Raw genomic sequence first — 15,677 nt, forward strand, 5'->3', positions numbered from 1 at the left:
AGAGAGAAACACTGAACGGCCAACCCCATTCACGCCCTGACCAGGGATTGAACCTGCTACCCAGGCCAGTGCCTTGACTGGGAGTCAAACCCAACAACGCTCAGGGGTACAGGATGACGCTCCCACTAACTGAGCCACTGGACAGGGCTTGTTTCCTTTCTTATAGCCAGTCCCAAGTGAGCACTAATCTTTCTTCCCAAACTGCCTGAGCTTCGTCTGCATTGGTGCAGACTAAACTTGCCCCATCTGTGCCCTCTGCTGACCAAGTCAGGCACTGCTGCAGCTTTCACATCACAAACACAGGAAGAATCCAGGAAAATCTTACCTTGAGATGGTAGAACATTCAATATGCCAGCCAGGCCTTCCGTTTCCCCAAGGAGAGGCCCAAAACACCTCCTGGGGTTTAGCTGCCTTCCACAGGGCAAAGTCGCTGGCATGCCGCTTGTCAGAATCACCTGCCAGTAACAAATGGTTGATCAAATGGGGAGAACCTAGAATGGACAAGCCAAACCAAAATCCCACAAAACTGAAGCACTGCCCAAAGCTTCTGTTCCTTCTTATAAGAAACCTCACACTTCTCACTCATATGTTTTTTCTTTCCCCACATGATGTTTAGAAGGACTACTAAATACTTGTACCTAAAATAGGCCAATAGCATGAAGTCTGCCAGCAGTGAGGCCAGTTTCACTAAGTTGAATAATGACTGAGTTGAGATTTCAAATACACACATAGGGGTGCTTCTTTCTGAGTGCTGTACTGAACCTCCATTCTCCCTTAGTCTGTCTTGTGAGAAAGCTGCATTTATCAGTAACTGAGTTTGAGTAACTTTTCAAAAGAAAAGATTGAGACCTAAAAGGAAAATTAACAGAATATCAATCACTTTCAAAGAGTAAAGAGACTCAGACGAGAATGGTTAAGTTACCGTTGAAGGTCGTACAATGAGCCAGTACTGGGCTCTCTTTAAATTGCAAAACTTGGGAGCAACCAAGATCTCCTTCAGTCAGTGAATGGATCAAGTGTGATAACATTGGATAATGCAATAGTATTCGGTGCCAAAAAGAAATGAGCTATCAAGCCTTGAAAAGACATAAAGAAACCTTACATGCACGTTTCACATCTCTGAAAGGAACCACAAGAATGGGCAACTGTGTTGCCTCCCGGGAGAAGAGCTGGAGGACCAGGCGGAAATGGGGAGGAGACATGTCACATGCCGTGTGACCTTACACTCTACAAGTTTTCTGTATTTGAAAAAGCACAATTAAAGCTAAAACACAGCTGTGATCAACTGCCTGGCACCATCACAGCCCCTGAGAGAGTGGGGGTCTCAGCTGAGCACTGGGAAAGCAGAAGCTGAGTCCCTGCTTCAGCCCCGCAGAACCCAAGACAGGAGGCCGAGGGTGGACCCACCTGGCTCTGCAGTGGGACCGGGAACCACACCGACGAGCTTGCCGTACTTGTCTCCTCGTGACTGCAGATCAAAGTAGACATTCCCTGTTTTATAAAGGTAATTATGAGTTCACCATTTCTCACTTTTTAAAATATTATTTTATTGATTATGCTATTACAGTTGTCCCATCTCCCCCTTCACTCCCCTCCACCCTGTACACCCTCTCCCACCCGCATTCCCCACCTTTAGTTCATGTCCATGTGTCATAAGTTCTTTAGCTTCTACATTTCCCATACTACTCTTGCCCTCCCCCCTATTTCCTACCTACCATCTATGCTACTTATTCTCTGTACCTTTTTCCCTTCTCTCCTCCTCCCACTCCCCTGTTACTAACCCTCCATGTGATCTCCATTTCTCTGGTTCTGTTCCTGTTCTAGTTGGTTGCTTAGTTTGCTTTTGTTTTAGGTGTAGTTGTTAATAATTGTGAGTTTGCTGTCATTTTACTATACATGTTTTTTATCTCCTTTTTCTTAGGTAAGTCCCTTTAACATTTCATAAAATAAAGGCTTGGTGATGATGAACTCCTTTAATTTGACCTTATCTGAGAAGCACTTTATCTGCCCTTCCATTCTAAATGAAAGCTTTACTAGATAGAGCAATCTTGGATGTAGGTCCTTGCCTTTCATGACTTGGAATACTTCTTTCCAGCCCGTTCTTGTCTGCAAGGTCTCTTTTGAGAAATCAGCTGACAGTCTGATTGGAACTCCTTTGTAGGTTACTGTACTCTTATCTCTTGCTGCTTCTAGGATTCTCTCCTTCATTTTTATCTTGGCTAATGTAATTATGATGTGCCTTGGTGTGTTTCTTCTTGGGTCCAACTTCTTTGGGACTCTCTGAGCTTCCTGGACTTCCTGGAAGTCTATTTCCTTTGCCAGAATGGGGAAGTTCTCCTTTATTATTTGTTCAAATACATTTTCAATCTGTTGCTCTTCCTCTTCCCCTTCTGGTACCCCTATCATTTGGATGTTGGAACGTTTAAGATGTCCTGGAGGTTCTTAAGCCTCTCCTCATTTTTTTGAATTCTTATTTCTCCATTCTTTTGTTTGGTTGTTTCTTTCTTCCTTCTGGTTCACTCTACTGATTTAAGTCCCAGTTTCCTTTCCATCACTATTGGTTCCCTGTGCATTTTTCTTCATTTCTCTTATTGCAGCCTCCATTTGTTCATCTAATTTGCAACCAAATTCAACCAATTCTGTGAGCATCCTGATCACCAGTGCTTTGAACTGTGCCTCTGATAAGTTGACTATCTCTTGGTCGCCTAAAAGTATTTGCTCTGGACGTTTTTGTACTTCCGTTTGAGCCTTTTTTTTTTTTTTAAATCTGGTTGTGCCTGTTACGTAGTGAGGGGTAGAGCCTTATGTGTTCTCCAGGGCGGGGCAACCCAGTAGCTGGATTGTGACATTGTATGTGGGAGCAGGGTCTGAGAGGAAACAATGGCACTTGCTCCACTCTCCATCAGACTTCAGTCCCTTCCACTGCTTCCTCCAAGTTAACTGGGCCTTTCTGGTATTAATTCCCATGTGGGTGGGCTTGTGTCCATTCTAGGACCTGGGGTCTCTCCAATGACCTTTCCTGTGACACTGGGAGTTTCTCCCTGCACCTCAGCCCCCACAGGTGTTTTCAATCAATGTCCCAAGGTTGTATTCCCCGAGCTGGGACCCTGGGTTGCTCTGTCTGTCTCACTGCCCAATTTCGCCTGGTTTATCTGTTCACAAATGTGGCTCGGACACCCAGGCACCTTGTGCACAGTGCCTTGCTTCATAGTCGCCACCTTGCTGGGTCTGCCAGCCATCTGTGTGCCCAGGGTCCACCTGCTGCAGTCTTGCACTCCGGATGCCTTATGAGCCTGGGATATGTTACGCTTCCAGTGCCACCACTTTTTGTGCTGCGACCCCTCTCCACCTGGCTGCTTGTCTCCGTCCCTCCTACCGGTCTGGATGAATGTGTATATTTTAAGTCCTTGGTTGTCCGACTTCCATACAGTTCAATTTTCTTTCAGATCTGGTTGTTACCTCGTTTCTGAATTGTTGCTGACCTTATTTTGGTTGTACAAGGAGGCACGGTGTGTCTACCTACACCTCCATCTTGGCTGGAAGTCCCATTTCTCACTCTTAAATATCAGCATATAGTAAGCTTATATATAAGCTTAATAGCTAAAAGTAATTAGAATTTAAACATCAAATATGACATCTGGCCTTCATTTGTCACCCTTTACTCTATTTTAAAATCAAAAGTAACACTAGCAGCACTCTGTTTTAAAAGCATGCAACTGGACACAACACGAATGTCCGGATGTAGAAGTGATAACACAAGGGTAAGTTCTGTGTCAGATGTTGAGGCAATTCTTTTTAACAAGAAAAAGGAAAAGTGGGTGTTATCATTGGCTGCATTCAGCTCTGGGCTTCACGTTACACACCAATCAACAAAGAAACCCTTTCCTAACTGGATATCCTCCAAGACTCCTTTTTACTTAGGTTACAAACATCTCCACGCTCAAGCATTCCTGTGGCTGTTCTTTCACTGAAATGCATATGGTCCACGTTTTTTGACTGAGGGTGCAAGATGACCTTTACCACGAGGTCACCACAGAGGCAGCAGCAGCCAGCCCTTTCCACTTTTAACTATAACGTATACAGAGGCAGCACAGGGAAGGTGGCGTCATAGCTGGAGCTGTGGCAGGAAGACAGTCCGGCCCGAGCTGCAGTGGCTGCTTGGATACTGAGACCCCAGGTGACCCAGTTTTGCCTCCTCCCCTCAGAGTCCTTCCTCTGCACTCAGGGCTTATTACAAGCTGAGACAAACTGGTGAAAATGGGAGAAGTACTCTGGGATAAGTTAGAATGTAAACAACACTTGAAAATGCTTTAAAAGAGAAAGAAACTACTGCCTTTAATGGAAGAGTTTCCCTGTACCTTTGTTTATGGGGAAACATATCACTTTGGTGTCGATTTGCTGAAGGAATAGTTTCTCCACAAATAGTTCAAAGATCAAATTACGACCAAGCCTTGTGAAACTGTCACAAAGTCCAAATTAATAGAGTTTCAGTAAATTAAGTTTACTTTAATTATATTTATCATTATTAAACATTTACAGTAAAGCACAGTCAGAAACAGCATTTATTCCTAAAGCATGTTTGGATGAGAATCTCTAAGGTCCTCATGAACATGAATCAGTTTACCTGGGTTCTGTGCCTTATTTCAAGTTACATGACAGCAGGAAAATAATTCCTGTATTTCTGGAGCCAATTCCAGTTCAGTCACCTAAGCTCCTTAAAACAAATTTTTCTTGGAAACAAAATCTAAATATAGCAAATATGAGAAAGTAACAGATTGCAAAGTCCTTCGGTAAGCATGGACTACTGAGAAAGGCAACATACGTTTCCAGGGACCAGGGGGCCCCTCACATGTATCCTATGCACGCAGGTAGGACCGTGAAAGACAGGTGCTTACACTACAGTAATCCCCATACACTGTCTCCATTTTCATGCTTTGTACTTCATTACTACCTTGCAACAAGCATTGTAGTACCTGAACACTCCCAGCCCCGGGCTAGGTACTCTAATGGGTTATTCGCTAAGAGCGAAAGGTTTTTCTGGTCCAGGCACTGAGAAAATATGAATATATTAACAGCAAGCTGAGGCTGTTATCCATCCTGTCCTGTTCAGATCTCAAAGCTGAGAGGGTGAAGTTTACTTTCAGCTACGGGCAGTAAAGAAAACTTCCTGGGAGAGAGAAAGCTTTGGTCAGGGTTTGTGGAGAGGCCAGGATTCAGATTTGGGAAGAATGACTGGAAAGCAGGAGGTTCGGCTGAAGGCCATGCCTCACTGGGGAGGCAGCAAAACGCCAGGATGCCAGTCTTTCCCTGAGGCCACCAAATAAATGGCAGCAGCTCCTAAATCAGCTAAGCTCTACCAGAAGGAAGTGATCACGCCAGTCCAGAAGACAACTGCAAGTCCACAATGAAGGGAACAAAGTGGGAACTGTCTTAAGGAGCTGAAAGGGACACAGCCACATGCAGCAAGAACTGAATTAAATCAAGACGTGGGAAGGCGGGAAACAGCAGGGTAAGTGTGAAGATGCGGAGGACAAGGGATACTGTTAGGGAACTGTCAGCTGTCTCAGGTCTGATAATGGTGATGCCTTTTATTCAGGGAAGTGTCAAGTGCCTCAGGTGTCAGGATGCCCACAGCTTTCTTTCACTGGTCCATGGAAAAGAGCAGGCCCACCCAAGGAGACGACTGATGGGGTGGGGGCCAGGCTTCGACAAGAATGAGCCTTTAGAGGCACTGCCATTGTCCTCAGCTTTAGTTATGAAAAACTGTAGAGTTGAAAGAAGACCCAAAGAATACCCACACACCTACCATCTACAGCCAGCAACTGTTAGGGTTATGCCACATTTGCCTTATCTAGACTAGCTCTCCCAATGGTCATCTTTTTCCATGACTGTGGTGAATAATTTTTTAATGAATTGATGCAGCTGTTTTTTGCAAAGACAATAACCGCAGGGAAACCTCACATTTTTACTGTAGGAATTACATCGAGAGTGACAATAAAACATTTGGCATATTCCAGCAACTCAGAAATGCACGTCCAGTTTTTCAAAGTCCTATCAGTATTACCCAAAACCAGCGTTTATAACACAACCCCCACCTTTTGCTGTTGAATACGCATGCCCATTAGCAATTATTCCTTCAATGAAAGAAATGATCTGAGGAATATTTTCAGTTACCCTCAAGTACACTGTGGGTGGAAGAACCTGAAAGAAAGAACAACAGAAATGACTGTTTCCAAAGTTCAAAAGGGTAACTCAGCCACAACTGGCTTCCATTGTTCAAGCTTCTTTTCCTCATGGTAAGAAGAATCAACAACACCCTACTTTACCTTCAAGGCTGCCATATCTTGTTTAAAATCTTCTTCATAAAGATTGGCCAGAGAAGCAGGTGATATCTTCATCTGCAAAAAGATTAGGTGAGCCTATTAGGAAATCTGGAGTATTCACAACAGAATCACTCGGAGGCACCACCAGCTCCCACGCAGGAGGGCTGAGCCATGTGGCCTTGTCGTGGCTTGGCCTCAGTTTGGCATGACTGCTCACAGAAAAGGGCATTCAGTGGAATCCAATGAGCAAACTGAACTAACAAGGAAAATGCGGACACACTCATAGATGGAGAGCAGGATGACAGCTGGAGGGTCAGTGGGGGAGCTTAGGGGATGGAGGGACTGAGCAAAAAAGAAAAAGGACTCATGGACATGGACAACAGTGTGGTGATTGCTGGGGGCGAGGGGGGTACAAGGGGTCTAAATGGTAATGGAAAAAAAACACAATAAAGATTAAACTTTTAAAACAAGATGCCTGGAGCCCCCTCCCCTGCCACACACACGTAAAGGACATTTAATTTTAGGTAGCCAACTTGTTCTAGTAGCTTAGCTACTAGTAGACTAGCTACTAGTCAAAAGGTTTTGTTGACCCTGTTTTCTGGTTCGAGAGAAAAAAGAAATAAACGATGTCATGATTTCCATTATATAACTCAAAACAAAACCTAAGTCATATAAAAAGCCTCTGTTTTAACTCTGGCCGGGTAGCTCAGTTGGTTAGAGGATCATCCCAATATGCCAAGTTGCAGGTTCAATCCCCAGTCAAAGTACATACAGGAATCAAACAATGAATGCATAAATAAGTAGAACAACAAATCAATGTTTCTCTCTCTCACTTCCTCTCTGTATAAAATCAATAAATTTAAAAAAATGGTTTTCAAACAAACCAGTTTTTCTAGAATAGGGGCAGGCCAGATCAATCTATTGTACATAATAACCAGAAACTTGAGTTCCCATTCTATAACTTACTCCTCAGGAGGCAAAAGTAAATAAGTCAAAAATACATGAAAGGGGAAATCTCTAAGAAATATTGAAAAGTCATATAGCACATGAATATAGCGATTATGATGGGTGTTCAGTCCCACAGGACCATGGCTGGACTCCTGGGGATGGGCAATACCCTATCACGAACAGATGTCGAATTCTGAACACAGCATATATGGGGGCATGTACCTGCTGCCCCAGACCTAGAGGGGGCTGGCACCAAAACTAGGCTTACAAAAGTATTCCTTACTTTCCAGTGGAAAAACCTTCCCAGGACAGAAGCATGACAGACTAAGCCCAACTTCCTAATTGCTGAGCCTGTGAAGTGACCTGTGAGCCACTGGAACTTAACCAGCATCTGCAGCATCTGCTTTGTGCTGGGTCCTGCTCTTCCCTGCTCCTCCCCAACCTTGAGAAAAACAGCTCCCATGTTTTGACGAGGAAATTTCTGCTCCAGAATATTAGAAACTTTCTCAAGTGAAACAATACCTTGAAACCACCACCTTCCTAGCTCAGGGCCCTGAAGTAGCAATCATCCCAGAAACTGGGGCCAATGAACATTTACTGAAGAAAGAAATCTGGTGAACCAAGTGCTGCTGCCTCAGTGTCTTTTTGGCTGTGTGGTCTTGGGCGACACTAAACCTCTGTGCCTTAGGCCTTCTTGGCAACATGAAGATAATCCCAGCTAATGACCCTTAGATTGCTATGAGGATTCAGAGTGCAAAGAGAAAGTCAACACTATGAATAGGGAAAAAAACCACATTAATATCGCTATTGAGGAGATAAAACACCTACCACCCAGACATAGCTGGTGACCAGCACGTATTGGTCCTTTTCCTGTGGCGCAGCTTTGTAGCATTCAGTGTTATTTTTCACTTTAGAAGCTTCAAATACTGTGCAGTTTTGGACCTAATGGTCAGCTCATGTTTAATTATCTGTAGTTTTGTTCTCTGCATAGGAAACTCACTCCCAGGGAGTGTGAATGACATAAGGGTGCCCAGGACTGGCCTCCCTCCCAGACAGCAAACACTGCCACCAGTTTTTGGTGGTCTTGAGAGCAAGACCATGGTCATACACATATTTGCATCCTCTCCTTGAAATGTAGCATCTTCCACACTTGGCCTACACCTGGCTTCCCTCTCTAGCAATGATGTTCCAGGCCCGTTCACACAGAGCACAAGGAGCCACCACCTTCCTTTCAAAGGCTCCATCCCAGATTTTCACAAACTATTTACTCACCAGTCCTCTTCAATTACTCGCCCGTCTCTTACTGAGACACGCACGACCACACACACATCACTTCCCACAGGGGCAAATCCATGTCTGAGCTACAGACCTAGGTGGAAAACCACAGAAGGCGTTTGCTAACTGCTGCCAACTGCCTTCTGCGGAGGGTGCACCAACCCGAACCTGGCCCGCAGTGCACGCAGGCATCCGTTTCCCACGCCCGATCCTGCGCGGTGACAGCAGACCTCCAGATTTTATCAACACAAAAGCTAAAAAAAATGCTTCCTCATTGTAATTTTATCATAATTTGTACTTCCCTTATGTTGACTGAGCTTGAACATCTCATGTTTACAAACTACTTGTATTAAATGGTTTGTAATTACCCATACCCATCCATGTTTCTACTGAATTGTAGGTCTTTTCTTAATGATTTGTAGAAAGTACTTTTATATAAAAGAAAGTAACCTTTTATCTCTGACACAAATTTCAATTTTTTTCCATCTTTAAACTTTATGGTTATTTTATGGCATGTAGAAAATTGTATTTTAATATTTAGCAATATTTGATATTTCTCAACCTTTTCTACAAATGGCTTCTGGGTTTAAAAACAAACTTAGGAAAGCCTTCTCCAATATGAGGCTGTAAAAGTGCCCCCAGGTTCTTTTAGTAATTCGTGGTTTCATTTCTTCTACATTCAATCTCTGATCCGCCTTGAGTGTGGCTGTGAGGCACACGTCCAACTTCGGTTGACTTTGTTCCGCAGATGGCTGCCCCAACTGTCTGTCAACACTTTTTACTGAATAATTCATCTGTTCCCCACTGATCTAAAATGTCATCTTTATTATACAACAAATTTCCATTATTTATCTATTTCTGGACTTTCTGGTGTGTTCCATTATCTGTCTATTCATGTATCTATCTGTACAAGAACATTTAATTTCACAATCTTCGCAGAGACAGAAAGCAGATCAACAAATGCTCAGGGACAGGGTGGCAGGGAGGGCAGGAGGGAGGGGTGGAAGGGACAGCGGAAACCGTCGGGGGCGATGGATGAGATGTTGACCATCTCAACATTGGTGATAGACTCACAGGTGTGCAAGTGTTAGCATGCTGCATGCCTCGTGTGCACTGTGTGCAATTGATTGTGGGTCCATTCTACCTCAATAAAGCTGTCCCCTGGAAAAGGAAAGAATATGTGAAAACAAAAAATTGTCTATAGCTTTTAAAATACGTTTTAATATTTGGTAGGACTACCCCCTTTTTAATACTCTTCCTTGACAGGCTTTTCCTGGCTATTCTTATATTTTGCTATCCCATCTGAACTTTAGAATCAATCTGTCTAGTTCTAAAAAGGGGGAAAAACACGGGCACACACACACTCTCTCTCTCTCTCTCTATCTGTTAAGTGACTTATCGAGTACAACATTGCCTGAACAAGTAACACAGGTGGCTTCTCTAGCTCACATGGCACAACCCTGGAGGACAGGGTTAAGAAATGTTCGTGGGTGACAATGAATTGGACAAGGGATACCATCTATTGCTGACCTTGGGGGAGAGAAAGAGAACCATATTCTAAAAGTAAAACTTTTTTTAAGATTTTATTTATTTATTTTTAGAGAGAGAAGGGAGGGAGGAAGAGAGAGAGAGAGAAACATCAATGTGCGGTTGCTGGGGGCCGTGGCCTGCAACCTAGGCATGTGCCCTGACTGGGAATTGAACCTGTGATGCTTTGGTTCACAGCCCACGCTCAATCCACTGAGCTACGCCAGCCAGGGCTAAAAGTAAAACTTTTAAACTTTATTTTTAAGCAGCTGATGACAGCTGTTCTCTTTCATTTTCCTGGAAAGTTATAGGAGGACATAGGTGCTGCAATGGAGTCCTCGTCCTTGTTTATCCGGATCATTGTCCCGTGCTCCCCTGCCACCAGACACCATTCCCGATCAGCTCTCTCCCTGACCGTACGGACCCTCAGCTCTCAGACGGAGTGTCCAGCCGGCCTCCGGGAAAGAAGGGCAATGTAGGCCAGTGTTTTGAAGCACAAAAAGAATAACTTTGGCTCGAATCACTTTAACATATTTATTAAGATTTTTCTTAATACAAAATGTAATTGTGCAAATACACCATGCCTCTTAATTCTTATCCCCAAAATCCTCTAGCAGTTTTTATTCCTGGCAAACTATAAAACTGTGCCCAAAATTAAAGTCAAGGGAGTGATTAGGAAAAGTGTAGTATCATAGTTTAAAATATTTTAAAAGCAAGCATTGGAGCAGATGGCACAAAGGATATCGCCATCATTAAAACAGCTTGCATTAGATTATAAGAATGGCCTGTTTGCTAGATACTAAAAAAAAAAAACAGGTGTTTTTATAGCTATGTGATTTCAGATACATGGTTTACCATCTTAAAGATACTATTTTGAGGACAAAAAAACCTATTCAATGCCATATCAGCATCTTGTCATGTAATAAATATAAAAATTTTCAGGTGTCAAAAATTAAGCACTCTTTATATTCAGGATATTTAAACCAATCTTACCAAATTTTCATATTCTGAGTATTATAAAAACTTTTAAAAAAGATTTTATTTATTTATTATTCTTTTGAGAGGGGGAGGGAGAAAGGGAAACATCAATGTATGGTTGCCTCTCAAGCAACCCCTGCTGGGGACCTGGCCCTCAACACAGGCATGTGCCCTGACTAGGAATTGAACCAATGACCCTTTGGTTGGCAGGGTAGTGCTCAGTCCACTGAGCCACACCAGTCAGGGCTATCTCTAAGATATTTCCTCTCTTAGAGATTTTTTCTCAGCCAGGGCTATAGAAAAAATTTTAAAATAACAATCAATGCCTCCTGCTTGTATCTGTGAAATCCTCTAAATAGCTCATCATTCTCGCTGCATTTACTGCTCTCTGCTGTCCCCTCTTTCCCGAAACTTGCCCCTCCCTGGACTCCTGGCTCTTCACCACTCTGGGGACCACCCACAGACCTGCCTGACCCCTCCCAGCACATCCCCCCAGTTCCTGTCCCTGTCTCCCACCACCCGTGTTCTTTGCCATGGGGCCCCTCCCAGAACCTGACCAGTCTCCAGCTTCCCACCAGCCGTGCTCCCACAACTTTCAGGTTGACATCTGTGCCTCTGATCTTGAAGATTCTCAGCAGACCCCAATGTGCCAAGGGCAAGGGCACATCTGCGCTATCTCAGGTTCCAGCTGAGTGCGATGACAGGTGAAACACTGACCTGCTCACCTTCCTTCTTAACAGACCAGCATTTCCAAATGCCACCTCTGCTGTGGTGTTACTTCAAACTGCTCATTCCCTCACTCCACCAGAGGTCACTAATTTCTTTCTGCATTTCCATCCCAAATCCAGCCAGGGAGGTCAACTTCAACCGCAGACCATTGTCTCTTCCTGCGTCAGGGTGATAATGCACTGCCACTGGCAGGGTGCTGTGAGGTCAGCTATCGCAGACACAGAGCAGGCTCTCTTGCTTCCCACCACCAGCTTCCTTCCAGACTGGCCCCTCACCCACTCCTGTGCCATGTCAATATGTCACAACCTCACCTCCAGGGTCTTAAGTGGTTGGACCAGAGTAGACACATGTCCCCTGGGACATGAAACACAGGTGTGGGATTTGGACATGGGGCAGAGACAGAAATGAATGTTGATGAAAGCTTCAACCAAACTGTTATAGAGAACCAGGGATGGGGTGACAAAACCAAAATGCTGGCACTGCCCAGTCTTCACTTCTAGCCCTGCAATGCCTTCTTTCTGACACCAGAGATTTGGTGTCTTTTCCAACGGCACCACTTCTCTGGTTCTCCGAATCTAGTGGGGTGTCGTGCAATTTGCTGCTTTCCTAAAACCAACTCCTGGAGTTAGCACAGGCCCTGCAAATTAAAGGATCAGTCCCAAAAGACTGCCCCTGCTTCAGACACCAGCTATGAATGGTGGTCCCCAGCCCACTTGTATTTCTACCCAATGACTAAAAATTGAGGGGGTTGATAGAATGAGTCACTCAGGAAAGCACTCACTACCACCAGTTTATTATAAAAGACACAACTCAAGATACCCAGATGGACAAGATGCATAGGGCGAGGTATGGGGAAGGGGCGAGGCTCCCAAACCCTCTCAGGACACGCCAACCCAGCCCTGCACCTCCCTGTGTTCACCAGCCCTGAAGCTCCCAAAGCCCTGTCCTCTGGGGTTTTATGGAGACTTCATTACTTGGGAGAGTTGATTAAATCATTGGCCCTTGAAGATCGAGTTGATCCATCTCAGGCCACTCACGTTCCCCTCCCTGGAGGTGGGGGTAGAGGAATGAGGGTAGGAGTGAGTTTCCAGCTCTACTCATGGTTTAGACTTTCTGGCCTCCACCCTGACTGGATGGGACCCCATCCAGGGTCCCCAGACACCAATCATCTCATTAACCTTCAGAAGACCTCCATTACTCCAGAAATTTCATAGTATTAGGAACTCTGTGCCAGGAACCATGGACAAAGACCAAATATATATTCTTACTATACCATAGTCCTGAGCTCAGTGAACTTCTGATTTTTACATCCAGGATGGTTTGAATTTCTTCAGGTACCTCAAACCCACGCTTGCTCTCCTCTCAAAGTCTGCTCTCTGAGACATGACCTCTCTCTGTGCATGGTTCCCACTGACCCTTCCCAGTGGCCCCATCTCCAGTCCTGTCCTCCCCACCCCCAGAGTGAACCCTTTCCAGTGGACCAAACAGATCCTGTGCTAGAATATCCTGAGAGCCTCCAGAAGGACACCCAAGTCCTCAACATACCATCCAAGCCCAGGATGCGCCACTAGCTCTCCAGCATCACCTGTAGGCTGCCCATATGTCCCCAAAACAATGGCTTAATTGGTTCCCAGACAGAACACATTCCTTCACACCCCTGCTCTGCCTTTCTTCACACCCTTCCCTCTACCTAGAATGTCCTTACTATTCTTGTTCTTCATGTGTTGATCCCTTCCTAATGCTTAAGATCCTGTATGGGCTACCCTCCTCAAGGAAGTCATTTCTGAATTCCAGGATAGCTGGGTGATCTTTGCATCCCTATATCTGGACTTATAAAATAAACTATGTCATACTCAGAGCATTTGTCTGTAGGTCCTTCTGCCTCACTGGACACAAGCTCCAAAAGAACAGGAACTGCCTTCCTTACTTCTCTTTGCCAAAGCCAGGCACGAGTTTGACCCTGGATGTCCAACGCATGCTCAGGGTCAGTTCTGAAAATGGAAATTGAGTGTACTACAAGGAACATGATATAATGAGTAAACTGCCCAAACAAAATAGAAATGGGACACCCCACCTCTCTAAAATGATCCAGTCTTAGGGAATGTGACAAAACTTATCAAACAAACTACTCATCCTTGAACCTAGTGGTTCCACTTAGAAATTGTATTTACGAAACAAAAAAACACAGTCATCACAGCACCATTTTTAACAGCTAGAAACAACACAAATAGCTGGTGATGGGAGATGTAGAGAAATTGCTAGATAGCCACCCATTGTGGAATGCTATCTAGTTACTCAAAAGACAAGTCAGTAGAAAATAGGAAAATGTGTCTTCTACAAAATAAATTTGAGAGAAAATAGCAGAATATGAAAGTAAGCTAAGAGTCCAAAAAACAAAGCTGGTAAATTACGATATGTCCACGTGATGGAATGTTATAAGACTATTTTAAAATGTTCAAGACTATTCAAAGACATGAACAAACTCTCAAATACAGTAAGTATAAAAAACAAACTGTAAAACAATCCAAAGCATAAACTGGTTTTCTAAAAAAAAACTATATATGTACATATATTTTGTAAAATTACAGTAATGTGAGGAACTCAATATAGTTTTTTCCAGTAAATTAGATAAGTTAACAACTATTTATAGCTCTTTAGAGATAATTGTTAAAGTTGCCAATTATGAAAAGCAGAAGAGGTGAAACTTTGAGAGTAGACTTTTAAAAGTTTAACTATCCATATACCTGTTAACTTAATCCCTCATTAGAATTCCCCACCCAAAACTTACCTTAAATGTCACATGAAATACAGAGAAGCGCACTGTTCACTTAACAAATGACAACATTAAGCCTCATGTGAGGGAAATTTTCCTAGCCGAAAAGTGGCCTTTTGACTTCCCTCTGTACCTTGGGAGCTGAGAAGTCAGGAGGCCCCCACAGAATGAGGCAATTCATTATAGGCTTCAGGGACCAAAATCACACAGACCTGAACTTCCTTTACCAGGACAAAAAGATCCCTCTATTACCTATCAGAGTATACTCACTGGGACATACGTGAACAGTAAGTTGGGAAAAGTACTTGTGAAATACAAATAAGAAAAACTGTCACTCAGAGGTCAGAACACTCATCAATCAAGCTGTCAATTGATACAATCTTCAATACTTACTTCATTGGCCCTTTTAATGATCTTATCATCCACATCTGTAATTCCCATCACCATGATGATGTTGCATCCAAAAACCCTGGTTAGGATCCTTCGAATTATATCAAATCTAACATATGAACTGAAAGAAAAAAAATGTTAGGATGCTTTTAATACACTGAGTCATCATGGTGATACTTAAAAATGAGTGCATTACATTTCAGCATGCTGCTGCCTAACTTCACATAAGGGATATAATCGACAGTTCAAGTGCAGCTAGAAAAAGAAAAGACTTTACTGACTGGTCCCCACTGGTTCTCACAAGAAATTGACACAGGTACTGCCTCAATTTCAGGATACATGTAAGCATTTTTAATTTAAGAGCTGTTGTTCAAGTGACTTTACATCTATTTAATTGTATAAAATTTTATTCATAATACAGTCTCACTAGGTAGTTAAAATACTGAGAACATTTACCATTCTTCATGCTCTCCAATAACTATAATTTTTACTATGACAAAAGAGAAGTAAATAACAAATACTTACTAATCTAAACAAACACAATCCTATTAAACTTCTATAAGATTACTAAGAAATGTGCACACTATTACAAAATATTAAAACACCAGCTTATTGGTAGACTATACTGGGGAAACTCAAACTTGTAAAACTGAACTTTCAAAATCCATTACGATCCATTCAAAATCTCAAGAAGCTAGTTTCCCATAAAACCAAAGTTAAAATTTAATCTAATG

General features: G+C 43.2%; 1 protein-coding gene across 3 annotated transcripts in view; it reads right to left on the reverse strand.

Annotated features, from left to right (window-relative positions):
- CARS2 (cysteinyl-tRNA synthetase 2, mitochondrial) overlaps positions 1-15,677 on the reverse strand; it is a 51,235-nt gene that overhangs the window by 27,406 nt on the left and 8,152 nt on the right. For 2 of the 3 annotated variants that reach the window (XR_004899923.1, XM_028526516.2), the window contains exons 3-7: positions 14,947-15,064; positions 6,327-6,398; positions 6,096-6,201; positions 1,408-1,491; positions 326-455 (exon numbers count right to left, since the gene is read on the reverse strand). Coding sequence is in view for 2 of the 3 variants with exons in the window: in XM_028526516.2 (XP_028382317.1) it covers positions 326-455; positions 1,408-1,491; positions 6,096-6,201; positions 6,327-6,398; positions 14,947-15,064 (510 nt within the window). In the remaining variant the exon portion in view is untranslated. Of the gene's footprint in view, positions 1-325; positions 456-1,407; positions 1,492-6,095; positions 6,202-6,326; positions 6,399-13,854; positions 14,025-14,946; positions 15,065-15,677 lie in introns of those variants that run through there. The other variant, XM_036011457.1, reaches the window with a different exon arrangement.

The sequence above is a fragment of the Phyllostomus discolor genome, chromosome 11 (assembly GCF_004126475.2).
Source record: "Phyllostomus discolor isolate MPI-MPIP mPhyDis1 chromosome 11, mPhyDis1.pri.v3, whole genome shotgun sequence".
Taxonomy (NCBI): Eukaryota; Metazoa; Chordata; class Mammalia; order Chiroptera; family Phyllostomidae; genus Phyllostomus; species Phyllostomus discolor.